At 43.9% G+C, this 13,686-nt stretch overlaps 1 protein-coding gene across 1 annotated transcript; it reads right to left on the bottom strand.

Moving 5' to 3' along the window:
- Positions 1 to 8,573: 8,573 nt before the first annotated feature.
- LOC104306325 (alpha-1-antiproteinase 2) lies at positions 8,574 to 13,277 on the bottom strand. Its single transcript, XM_009907284.2, has 4 exons — positions 12,628 to 13,277; positions 11,382 to 11,652; positions 9,459 to 9,606; positions 8,574 to 8,867 (listed from the first exon to the last, which is right to left on the bottom strand). The coding sequence occupies exons 1-4, from the start codon at positions 13,274 to 13,276 to the stop codon at positions 8,673 to 8,675; spliced, it is 1,263 nt and encodes a 420-aa protein (XP_009905586.2). The 5' UTR covers position 13,277; the 3' UTR covers positions 8,574 to 8,672.
- Positions 13,278 to 13,686: the final 409 nt, after the last annotated feature.

Genomic DNA, 13,686 nt, shown 5'->3' with positions numbered 1-13,686 from the left:
CACTGTGTCTTAGGGCCCTGTCTTGTTACACATGACCTACAGAGGCGAAGTCTCCTGGACAGGAGTCAACCTGAAAGGAGATGAAGTCAGATGAGCTGGATGGAGCTGTAGGGAGCTGCTTATTGTTTACTTGAAACATTGAGAAACTTGACTTGGAAGATCCAATCCTTGAAATCTTTTGGTAGTGTTGAGCATTCCCAGCAACTTACCTGTAAAAAGTTTTGCAAAACTGATTTCTCTAGAGATGTCACATAATAAACTGAGTCATTCCGCACATGCTCTAGACAAAAACATCTTTCTCTATAGCATTATTCACTTACTCCATAGGCTTGAGCCTGTTAAGTATGAACATACACAGGAAGGAGTCACATCTTCAGTACAAATTCTCCCTCAACCTATCAAACTGCACTGTAAGGTCTAAAGGCGAAATAGTCCTAAAGAGACTTTCTTTAACCTAACAGGATGGATGAAGCGCAACTTAGTGACCTTAGAGTCTGCATCAACAGGTTGACTTGGTGCGCAGGGCTGCCATCTCTCCGCGGCTGCACAAACCGCCTCCTTCCCCCCTCTGCCGGCTCAAGTCTCAGCCAGTGCAACCTCCCAGCTGCCTTCCAGCAGCCAGTCCCGGTCACCAGCCACCTCCCACTCTAAACGGCTGAGCGCTTCACTTCCCTCCTCCCGCCCCTCCGCCCAGAGCCTTATGTGTCAGGACCGTATGTCAGGCACGGGGGAGCCAAGCCACCTCCTCAGCCGCCTAGCAGACCCCTAGCCCAGACAAAGGCTCACTTCCCATTCCTACCCCAACACTTGCCCTGGTAAAGGGTGGGGAAATCCGGCTCACCTCCACCTGGCAATTACCCCTGACATGCGTTATGATTTGAAGATGGAAATTTTGTCTAGTTCCTAACTGCAAAAACAAGAATAGGGACTTTCTGGACATCTTTGAGTAAGAAAGGTTTATAAATTAGCATTGGATGCAAAGTAATAACTGATTTGTCTACATCACTCCCTTGCCTTTGCTAATAAGGATAGATGTTAGCTGCATAAACATTTCTGTCTCTTCCACTTCTTTCTCTTTGCAGCTTTCATGGCTTGCCCCCTTATCTTTTTCCTGACCTTCATCTGGATCTGGTGTATACTGTGTCTGTGAGCTACTGAGAAGGGAAGGTGGGGAGAGGGGAGGGGGAATGGGGAGGGATGTTGTGAACACCCCCTTGGACTGTCCAGAGGGGGCTGGGAACAATTAAAGGGGATCCTTGTGTTGTTTCTGAATTGTATATATAATCTAAATATACAGCACATATTCATTACATTTTATATTTCCAAATTTTGCTTGTGTTTGTAAATACAGCTTCATTCTGCTTTTCAAACCCGCTAGTCTGGTGATTTGTTGTGGGGGCACTTCTCCAAATTTGTCAGGGGGTAGTCTCAACCCACCACACCATGCCGTGCCATGCACTCAGGGTGTGTCTTGAGGGTATATGAACAACAAATCCCTCTAGCATATATTGCTAAAGCTTTTGTTAAAATTGTGGATATTATACAAATATTAAGTCTTGCCAGACCTTTACCTGTGGGCAAACCAGTTGCGTTAGTTAAACAGTTATCACTTGGTTTGAAGCCAGCTATTTCAACACACTGGGTAGTCTGATATTCTTTCAGATGCATGATTTAGCAGGCAAATAGCTTCTTTGTGTAAAAACACATAGCAAACCCGGGGATGCAAGATAATGGCTAGAACTAGATTAAGCTGTAATGAAAATATTTCAAATTGAAATACTCAGATCCCTTGGAGAGCAATCATAAACACAATCAGATTCTCATACTGGTCAGCAGTAACCCACACAACCATGTTTGCACCTGGCCTGCAACAAGCTGTCCTTAAAAATGCTGCCTGTTGTCAGTACACTGCCGCCGACATAACTGTGTCTTTCAACTTCAGTTCTGCTTACAGCCTGGGCTCTATCTGGACTCAGTGATTTTGCCACAGGAACATCTGTGTAGCTGTCACAGAAGGACAGTCAGTCATTTGCAGCTGGGAAGATTTGTTTTTAAATAGTTTTTCCATGTAACCATGAAGAAAACAGCCTGCTACAATTTTAGCTGTGATTTTGCCTCCTCTTGGTGAGCTGCTGTCTCTTGTCATTGGGTAGAGGCATGCCGAAGCCTTCCACTAATCTTTAGCTGACTGGCTCAGTTACTGAAGATAAGACAGAATAAACAATGATGAAATCTTATTTCTTGTGGCTATCAAAAAAATAAAAAAAAGAGCAACCCTCCAAACCCCAAACAACCAGGTGCTTCTGGTCAAGTTGCTACATATCTAGTGACTGAGTAACAGAGTCTCAGTATATCAGATAAGATAAAGAGGCAAAGGAAAAGGAGTCATACTGGTGCCTGTTGTACTGCCTTCCTTGGTTCAATACTAATGAAGTGGTTTAAAATACTGTTTGTGGGACTGTCTCCTCTGACCACCTCAACAGAGTGGAGGAGAGCCTGTTAGCCCGAGTGGTCACCTAGAAGGTCCCTGGACTTCAGGTCACATTAGCCTCCCCTGGGGTGTTCCCTTGCACCCAGAGTGAGTGGGGGTGGTCAGGATCTCCTCCCCATGGCCACCCAGCTCTTGCCCCTGTGTGACATGACCTGCCCTATGTCAGCATCCCACGTATGGTCTTGCAGCCCAGCTGTGGAGAAGAGCCAAAAGTTATGTAGTCTAACACGTGGCAGGGCAGGCAAAACTTCTTGGAGGATGGAGACCTGCATGCCACCCAGGGCTGTCTTCTTGTTTTGAATCCCACTTCCTTCTCTTGCACCAACTTTTGCCTTTTGTCACATATTAGTCCACAAGTGCTCAGCAGCTGTCAGAGCTTACTGCAAAAGGGTGTTTTTATGGGGGTGTTTTCTTTCCAAAATGTCAGTTCTTTATGTGCTGCCATCACTAGGCACAAGAAGAGACATCTGGGATGCTGGTATCAGTCTTTGAAGCTGATCTTGTCTAAAACACTGCCTTTTGGGTAAGCTCATGATGTACTCTTGCTCCTGCTCCAAATACCAGAAAGCTGGCATCCAGGTGAGCTTTACTATTCCCTTTCTGAATCCAGCATGTGGTCACATGTGAATCCCTTGCATATTTCATGGACTTCTGCCCCTCTTGCCCTCTCAGCAACCTCTAGGATCATCTTCTCGTGGCTGTGCTACTGCACACACCATGTTCTCCACTTCCCCATGAATGCTGGCATCCTCCAATTTACTTGATTTGCTGCTGAAATGAATTTTGGTGCTGAAGCCTCAGTGTGCCCTGGGGCTGTTCAACTGCTGACTTAGCCTTTTGCCAAAGAGACAGGTTGGACATATCTGTTGTCACTGGCGCGTCATTGCATGTGGTATGTCAGTCCTTCAGGTGCTGCCTGGCAGACGGAAGAGAAGCTGTAGGCAGTCATGGAGTAGCAGGCACTGGTGCCTCAGCATTGAAAGCTGGTATTAGTCATGCTTGTCCACATCTGCAGCTTGCAACAGCCCCCACCTTGAGTCCATCAGGGGAGCACCGTGTTTTCTGAGAGCACTCTCTCTCCTTGAAACACTGGGGCTGTAGTCATGCTCCTCCTCCCCATCCACTCATTTGCAGAGATCACCTTGCACTGTATGGAATGTTTTCATATTGCAGATGGGAAGCAAGAAAGCAATAGTTGTTCTCCTCTCTGGCTCTCCCCCAGTGTGCAGGGAACTCATCTGCTGATTTGCATCCAAATAACAGAGTAGGTGTCTTGTATTCCCACTAATTTTTCAATGTCTGTTGTAATGAAAAAAACTCCAGGCCTTGTATGCAAAGATGAGAATTTATGTGTAGTCTGTTTAAAATCTTAACAGTCCTACCCAAGATTGTTAGTCTGGTTACAATACTAAGACTTACATTTCAGATTATATATAGTTAAATGGTATTATATATAGTTAAAATTAATACACAGAGGTTTTTTAATATCTTCCTCATACTCTGTTGTAATACCCTTTCTCTGCCCCACCAAGTCATCAGGTTGATGACTTCAGCCATAAGGAAAGGAGATAGCGGATGGCTGCATCCTGTGCCCTTGCCAGGAGGAGTATGAGGGTGTGCTCTGGAGCCTGCTGGGGATCATATTTGCTTGCATTCTCTACCCCTTGCTCTTCTTTCATTGGTTCACAGCTCCACATTACACTTGTTTACTACCTGTGCTGTGTTTTACATGCACTGGGTGCTCAATCACTTGTTATCCCCCAGAACGGTTTTTACCCAGCTCCCAAGGCTGCAGTCATTTGAAGACCAGAAACTGAGCACTGGTGAGCTGTCTACAGCCCTGAGGCCTCCAGTATCATCCAGTATGATTTTCCAGTATCATTTTCAAGACCCCTGCTGTTATCTTGCTATGCCTCTACTCCTGTCATTTTTTGTTCCCTGCCCATAGACACTTCACCCTATGCAGAACTACTTGCTCTTTATATCTCTTAGTTACAGAAATGCCTATATATGTAACAATATGTAAATGTTCTAACATACAATTTATAAAGGCAAGGAAAAACATTAAATGAATTTGATAATAGCATATGATTGCTGGATAATTAATGTGACAAAGCTAAACCAAAACCCCAGGCAGGCCTGTGCTGTTAGTATAACACAAAGCAGGTATCTGTGTTACAAGTAACAATACTGCTGTATTTGCAAAGCTGAAGGTTATGTTGACCTATGTCTTTCTTCATGCTGAGCAGGAGCTCTCAGATTACAGCTACTTGAAGTGTAAATGGGGAGTTTCTCCCTTGACTCCTCCTTGTAGCAACTGAAGGACATGGGGTAGGAAGTGAGGGGAGTTTTGGTTCCTTTCCCTCAGGGATGACCTTGGATGATCGAGAGAAAAGAGCAAAATGTGCTCTAAACACCTCTTTCCAGAAACTCTGTGTGAGCCAGGAAGGCTGTTATAGTCTTAAGATGTGATACTTGGAGCACTTGGAGGCTATCAAACTACAGCTGGTGGCATGAGCCTGATGCAATTAATGAAACAAGACTTTCTGCCTGGCCAGGGGTCAAAAAGGTCACCCAAACCTGAGATCACGACAAGCACAGCTGTGAGTCCTGTTCCCACACTCATTGTCTGTGTCACCTGTGTCAATGGGTAATGAACCTGGTGGTTAATTGCTCCTGAGATGTGCCTCTGGCTGGTTTATATCTGCTCACTGCCCATCACACTAAATGGAGTAACTCAGTGACCTGAAACCCTGCCTTTATGCTCAGCCTTCTCCACTCTGCCATGAGTGCACTTGAGAAGGTTTGTGGGAGGCAAGGAGCCTCGTATGCTCCTGCCCTCCTTTTCTTGGGAAGGAGGAGAGCAGAACCTGCTGGTGGTGCAGGCACTACAGCTAAGCTGCCAGCATCCACCTCCCACATGAACAAACGGCACCAGTGGGTGGGAGGGATGAAATGTTAGTCTGCAGGAGGGAGAGTGGGACGCTGTGAAAAAGATCTGGTGTGAAGAGGAAACACGAAGAGCCAGCGTAATAGGGAAAATCTGTTTGGTGTTGTTTGCAGCGACGAGAGCAGGATCAGGAGAGTAGGACTCGCTGGATGGGGGAGAGAAATGAGAACTAACAGCACAGCGCAGCACCGACGTAGGCAGGGAACAAGCTGTCTGCTGCTCTTTTATGCTAAGTGTGGTGCCTGCCTCTTCTTCAACACTGTCTCTGGCAAGTCCTGCAGTGGAAAATCACAGCATGATGTCAGTGCTTCAGGAGCTATTGCCTGATGAAGCAAGGCTGGCAGACAGCTCCCAGATGCTGATCTTGACACTGGCAGGAAATACCCTATGGGAATGGCAGACACCTCTTGCCACCACTGGTGTGTCTTCCCAGTACACAGGTACCACATTAGTCCCTGTCTCTGCAAGCTCTCTAACAAATTTTACAAACACTGAGAGATCATATAGAAGGTGCAGTGAGAGGGGAAGCACAACCCGTGGAGTGTCAGTTCTGTGTGGCAGCATCTCTGCCATTTCACCTCTCCTAAGGGCACTGAAGAACCATTTTTCTGGAATATGGGAGGAAAATAGAATTCTCACATCCTTCTTCATCAGTGCCCTGGGTGAGGGGATTGAATGCACCCATAGCTGGTGATATGAAACTGGGGGGTGTCTGATGCACTGGAAGGCTGTGTTGCCATCCAGTGAGATTTGGACAGGCTCGAGTGCTTTCTGAAGGTGAAATTTGTGAAGTTCAGTAAGAAGTACAGAGCCTTGCATCTGGGTAGGAATAACACCAGGCACCAGTAGACACTAGGGGTTGTCCTGCTGGAAAGCAGCTCCATAGAGAAAGACCTTGGAGTCCTAGCAGACAGCAAGTTATCCATGGGACAGCAATGTGCCCTTGTGACCAAGAGGGCCAATGGCATCCTGGGGTACATCCAGCAGGATTAAGGAGGTTCTCCTACCCCTCTGCTCTGGTGAGACCGCACCTGGAGCACTGTGCCCACTTTTGGGATCCCCAGTTCAAGAGGAACAGGGATCTGCTAGTGAGAGTCAAATGGATTGCTATGAGGATGATTAAAGGACTTAAACATCTCTCCTGTGAAGAGAGACTGAGAGAACTGGGAGTCTGGAGAAAAGTAGGCTGAGAGAGGATTTTATCAACATCTATAAATATCTGAGGGGTGGGCGTCAAGATGAAGGTGATAGTCTCTTTTTGGTGGTGTTCTGTGATAGGACAAGAAACAACAGGTACAAGGTAGAACACAGGAGGTTTGACCTCAACATGAGGAGGCACTTCTTTACTTCTCTACTTCTTTACTTCTTTACCACTCCAAAATGGTTTACAAAGGAGTGAGCAATATTAAGTCCTACAGCTGCCACAAGTTAACTGTGTGCAACTGGGACATCTGTTTGTTCCATATTTCTTGCTGTACACTGAGGATCACTACTAAAATTAATTATGACAGTTTTTCAGTTGGTGCAAGTTTATGTGACTCTAGTGAACTCAATACATAGCTAAAGATCTCACTTATTTGAGCTTTCTCATCCCTGAAGGTTCAACTTTTCTTTGCTGAATGCTTGTTCTTTAATAGCACTTAAGAATAGGAGTGATAATGACTAAGACTGACCCTATTGGTCAGTCATATTTCAGGAAGACAAGACACCTGGTCTAGTCTGAGGTGTCCCTGACCATGGAAGGAGGGTTGGAACTGGCTGATCTTTGAGGTCCCTTCCAGCCCTGACAATTCTGTGGTTCTGTGAAACCTACAGATTCAGATAGGGTGTCTTATGAATTATTGCTGTGTGAGCGCTGGGACACAGAGCTACCTAAACAGATGGAGATGAATGTGGAAAGAGGCCAGGAGGAAAGCACAGTGCACGTTCATCTTTCTCCTTGAGAGTCCTGCCATTGATGCTTGTGAGCTGTTCATACACTTGTCTATACAGAGACTGTGTCTGTTTAGTCAAAGAAAAACCCAATGTCAAGAATCATATACACAAGTTAACAGGAGGTTTTTACTAGGAAGATCAAGTAAGAAGGGAGTTTTCCTCTTGGCTGTGAACAGTGAAACAGTACTTTGCACCTGGCTGATAAAATCACACTTGCTCTTAATTTCATAGAGGTACCACAAGACCTCAGTAAGATTGTTTGAAATTCCCAAGCCATTTGATTGCTCCTAACATGATTCTGATACTGTGACACAGTTTTATCTCCTTCCAAAAAGTACAAGTGAAGGGAAGAGAGCAGCAGTTATGCTTGTTCTGATACCTGTTGCCAAGGCAGGTCTGTTGAAAGTGGTTACCAGTCATCCTTCAAGATGCCCTATATCCTACCAGGGTGTCTGCCCCCACCCTCTGGGTCAGGTAATCAGCTTCTTGGGTGCTCCCTTTCTACTTTTTTTGGCTATGGAACAACAGCACTTGAAATATCCACAGTTTTCTAGACTCTCATTATATGTTTTCCAGAGATCTCAGCTAACAGTACTCTTCTGTATTTGCCATCCAAATACCTCACCTGCCTTCCAGCTATATCCTCCTTCTGACTACTGATGGATACATGAATGAGAAGTCAGCTGCGCTCAGGCTAAGTCTGTCAAATGGTTGAAAGTCTCCAGGTTCATCCCCCTGCTCTGTTGTGCAGAAAATCAGGAAGAATTGCTGCTAGAGTAATACTACAAATGTTAAAAGGTCTCTGGTGAAGAAAACAGATTTCTTTCTCTCTTAAAGACAGCTTTTCACATTCTCAGTGCTGTCTCCATTAGAAGCTTCAGTTTCCTGTGACCCTGCATTGTGTTGATCCAACTTGTGCTGTCTCTTGTTTACTTCTGCTTTGTTTGCAAGAGTGTTAATAATTTTATCTGCTATTCTGGCTGACAACCACATATTAAGCAGGTTTCCACTGCAATGCAAGTCTTTCCATCTCTGAATGCTGTCAAATCTTAGGTCTTTTCCTGGCTTTCAGTCAAGTAACAAAGGCATTCTTTACTAGCTGAATTTAAAACATTTTCTTGTCTTCCTCTTAAGCAAATGTCACAGCTGATACCAGTAGTTTTTGATAATGGCATAGAATTAAAACTCTTGCTAGAGAAGAACCCTATACTAAGCCGGTACAAATGGAAATAAATCACATCATGCAGTTTCACATCTTCTTTAATCAGTAATAGCAAGCAGAACTCCTATGTCACTTCAGCTAGTGATAGTTGGGTTAACTATTTTTCCTATGAAGAGTGTGCTGTTTGTATCTCTGTCGAAAATCAGCATGAGGAAGGGATGATTGAATTCAATGGTTGGAGGAAGAGACATAGGCATTATTTCAACAGCAGTTGCTGCTGCTGCCTCCGTACCTCTCTCGTCAACATCTAGAGAAGCCTTATGAACGACCTAGGGGGAAAAAAAAACAAAGTCATTCTGGGCAGACAGCAACCACCTCAGGAATGAAATAGACCCTTTTTAAAGCAGCCCTGCTTTGGAGGATCCACTGAGAAGTGAGTAGAGGTAGGAGATATGTAAACTGTATTGTAGTCATGGCTGTTTTAAATGAGGGCCAGAACAGAGCTACAGAAATCTCCTAAAACAAACAAAAGGTTCCAGACTATTTTCTCTCTGTCCCAAGTATTGGATGGAGGCTCCACTTTGGATGACTGTGTCTGCAATTCTGAAACTGAGTCTCCAGGTTGGGGGGAACACACTGTGGTGGAATGGAGTGTTAGTGGCTCCCCTTGAGGAGCTGGGAGTTGATGTTCCTCATCATAGTCTTGTTAAAAAACAGACATGCAGCAAACTAATCTGATCTCCGCTGTCACGAGGGGCCAAACTCCTTGTGTAAGCTTGCAGGCTGAAGCCAAGTTGAGCTCAACTGCAGGCAAGATGGGAGGCTGGAGATCTATGTAGCTGATGTTTCTGGATGCTATGACAGAGGGATTTGTCTTCATTCTCATGAAAAAAGGAGAGTGTCAGCAAACATGGACTTACTTTAGAAACCTTCAGGTCTGGAGTGCCGGTGATGCCAGAGAGATCTGCCTGGTCAGTGAACACATCCACAATTCCCATCTTGCTAAGGGTGTTTGTTATTTCATAGCTCCCAGAAATAGAAAATTTGGGAAAATAGAGCCTCACCAGCCTGTTAGGTAGAAATGAAACATGGAATGTGGTGAGAAGGATTTTTCATTGAGGTAAATGATGGTGAGAAAGCTGTGCAATTCCAGAGTATCAAACCCCAAGGGGTTGGATCCTGAGTGTACAATGAGCACTAATTCAATTGCTGATTCTTCTCATGGTAATACAGTCACTGCCCTTCATCATCATCGTCATCACAGTAATAGTAGCGTTTATCTAGTTTTTTGGTGGGGCAAATCTGAGGACACTGCAAAGGAGGACAGTAATGAGAGAATCTATCTACAGCCAGAGTAGATGAGGTGTGAAGGTGACAGCCTCTGTCACTCAAGCAGGTAAAGACCTGAAGTGGGGCACAGATGAAGCCTGCTTGGGACAAGTGTGTCAAATGCCAGCCCTTTAAAGCAAAGTGGTGGTTTTGGCATAACTGTGGAAATTGGCATGGCTCCAGGGAAGGGCTGTGTCCCAAAGATGCCCGCATCTTTGGACTCCCTATCTGCTAACTGACTTCCTTCTGTGGGTTGGCCATGATTGACTTTGCCTCTGACTGTGAGCTATCCGTAGGCAGGTCCTGCTTGGTATGCTTTCTGTTGGATTTCTCTTTATGCTGTGAAGGGTCCTTGGAGCCTTCAAATCACCTACTGCAGTGATTGCCTTTTAGGTAGCTCAAATCTTTTGTTGTCTCACTCAGGAACAGCTTGGTTTGGATAGCAGAACAGATGGGATTCAAACCCCACTTCTTTATGCTTTATGAGATGCTATCAGAAGGTGATAGCACCAACATAATAATAGAACTGAAATTGTTCTTTGTTTTTCACAGCCTCTTTCATGAAGAATGTGTTCCTGTGTTGATCTTGAAGGAATTTGCACCAAGAATTTGTTTAGATAAAGATCTTCTTGATTTTGCAGCTCAGAGTTATATGGCTTTATTTTTCATATTTGAAGTATATGTTATTAGCTCATATCCAGTTTGATACCCCTTATGTTTTCATTAACCTTGATGGCATTTCTATAATGATGCACCAAGAATCATGGTTGTGAACTGCACACCTTCATTAGATGTGAAGCAGGGCAGAGCTTGGTAAGCTAGGCGCATATTAACTTTGATATTACTCATCTACTGGTGTTAAGGTCTCTTCCTTCCCAGACAAACAAGGCTGTAAAATGTGTTAGCTGTTGCTAGTGTAATGGTAGGAGCCAACAGAACCTCGTTATATTTTTATAGTTTCAAAACCAAAATGCCAGAAAATCAGGACACCCACAATTAACCACTAGCCTGTTCTAAAAGACACTGTGTGCTGCAATGGTTCTTGTAAGGAAGATATTTGTGTAGGACATATTACGTATGAATGCATTACTGCAAACTGTTTAAGTTATGATTCATTTAGGGTTGAGACATATGTCTGAGTCATAGTGTGTCAGTGACATATAAGAGGTAGAACACATTAGCTGAAACCGCAGTATTGGTGATTTGCCTTCAGATTGTCACCTTCCCCTTCAGTCAATGGACTGTTTTAGAAACGCCAGTCATGACATGCTGTTTGGGACTCCTGAGAGCCCATCAGGATGGCATCTGCTCTCATGGGGGCATCAGTAAGTCCCTCAGGCATCAACAAAATAATAGTTAAATACAAACCAGCTGCAAGATTTTTACAGCTAGGGTACACAAGTCAAGAATAACGCACTTAGTTCCAGAATCATCAAGTCATAGCGTTTGCTTTCCCAAGACAGACAGAAGACTGTAAATCTAGATGCTGCTGCAGCTGACTGGCAGAAGGTTACCTCTGGAAGAGATGGTCTGACCATTCCTGGATGATTTCTTTGACCAGAGTTTGCTCCAACTGCTTCATTCTCCCCTTTGCTGGCAGAACCAGAAATGCAGTAGCACTCCCATTGTAATGAAGCCGCACCACAGTGCATGACAGCTCCTCATCGAAATGGAAGTCAAATCTGCCTGTCTGGTACATCATAGGGACTTTCACAGTAGTTTCATCATCCACAAAGAACTCCCTTTCTTCTGTATGCTCTGGTTTAAAAGGCTTTTCCCAGTTGCCTGATACAAAGGAGAATGCAACTGAATACCATACCAGCATAAACTGAATTTTATAGAACTACTGATAATATTCACCTATTTCTCCTATTTTTTTTTCACTTCAGAATTTTCACACAGAATATTTAAAAATGTCTATTGTGCTAGGACAAGAATCATTTACCTGGTTAAAACAGTGCAATAGATTCCAATTTTACTTTTTTCCCCCTTTTTTTCTCAGATGTCAGTAGTGAAGTAGTTAGGCATTCTATTTTGTACCTATCACTGCTTTTCTGTTCAGGTGATCCAAATGGCCTTCCTGTAAGTCATCATTTAAGGGCTTACCTGATATCATCTACCTACTCACATACCATACACATTTAATATGCAGTTTACAGATAAAATTAATGTAAGATTTCACATCTGAGTGCTGAGGGTACGTCATCTAACCCACATCAGAAATGCACTGTTGCTGCTTTGTTCCTTAAAATGTCCTCCCCTGTTCATCACTAGTTTCTTCCATGTATATAAATATGTTAGTACATATACATAAAAGAGTTATAGAAGGGAAAAAATAAAGGGGAAAAGAGTGTGTAGTAAATTAGGCCATCAAATCATGTTGACATTTAAAGAGGGGCATTAAAAAGGTTGGGTCATGCATGTGTCTCAGCACCTTTGCTGAAAATTGGAAGAATATGGAGCAATGGGACTTAAGGCTAAACCTATGAAAGCGAGCTCAGGCTGCTTGAGAGACTGCAGTTTGCAGCAGAATTCCCATGGCTACCACCAAGAGAATCAAGCCTGCATGGCTCTCAGATGCCTTTCCATGCTGAGTGGCATCCTGGCACCTTTCTACCGCCTCCAGTATGACATTAGGGGCTCTTCTGGCACAGTAAAGAGCTTTTGGAATTCTTCTGAGAGCAATTTCCAAATGAGATAGCTGATACTAGATCTGTTGATAAGCGTGAATAACATGAGTATGAATCCTAGAGACCTTACCTTTGAAGAAAACAAAGCTAGCCAGAAGCATTACAGTCTGTGGATCCATGTCCTTGACCAAATTAGTATTTTTTCCATGTGTTTTTGTCTCTATGTAATCATTGATCTGTTTCTCAGCCTCTGTGGGATTGCTAAAGTCAGTGGTAAAAGCCTCCAGCTGATACAGAGCTTCGGCATCATCTAAAAACTTTTTCAGAGGTTTCAGTTTCTCTGTTACAAAGATGGCATTGCCCATGTTGAGCTGGACTCCATTCTCAGGATGACTCAGCATGTGGATGAGGTTGTGGAAGCCCTCATGTATCTCTTTCTCCTGAATCTCTGTAAGGTTGAAGGCGAGTCCTTCCAGGATTTGAGTCTGAGTGGTTGAGCGAGCCCCTAGGGCCAGCATAGCAAATGCAGTGGAGATGCTTACAGGAGAGAAGAAAATGTTCTTATTGGGTGCCTCCAGCGTAACTTCTTTAAAAAAACGAAATGCAAAGTCAGCATTGTTTGGCACTAGTTTGAGGCAAGCAGTTGCCACACTTTCATGATGCATGTGATATTTAGGTTCCTTTGGATCATGTCCATTGTGATAGCTGGGTGAGAGCTGACCATAGGTAACAGCATGAAGCCCAGCTAGTAGCAAACTTATGTAGAATGTGGTCTTCATCTTCATGTGTTAAAACCCTATGGAAGAAAGGGAAAGTTATTATGAAGGCGATTCAATTAATTAAGTAGAAATAGTTATTCTGTCATTCCTACTAAATACAAAATTTTAGCTCTTTTGTCCTCAGTCTCCATGTTCTCCAGATATTATTTTATTTTCCCATGCCTCCTGGCAAGTCTCCACCAACTCTTTCTGCCACCCTCGCCCTAAATATCTGCAAAGGCAAAATTCAGCATGGATTAGCTGAATACACAGCACCCTCAGCATGTCAGAAAATGGAGCATAATCCATGAGAAAGCACACCATAGCTAATCATTGGAGGGCTGTGATACCATGTGCTTTTGATACTAGTGGTGTAAGATAATTCCTGGGAAGCACATCATAGAAGAAGTTTGGATGTTTTGTAGGGAAAG

Source organism: Dryobates pubescens, chromosome 5 (assembly GCF_014839835.1).
Source record: "Dryobates pubescens isolate bDryPub1 chromosome 5, bDryPub1.pri, whole genome shotgun sequence".
NCBI classification, from domain to species: Eukaryota; Metazoa; Chordata; class Aves; order Piciformes; family Picidae; genus Dryobates; species Dryobates pubescens.
This window is presented reverse-complemented; position numbering and strand designations above follow the sequence as displayed.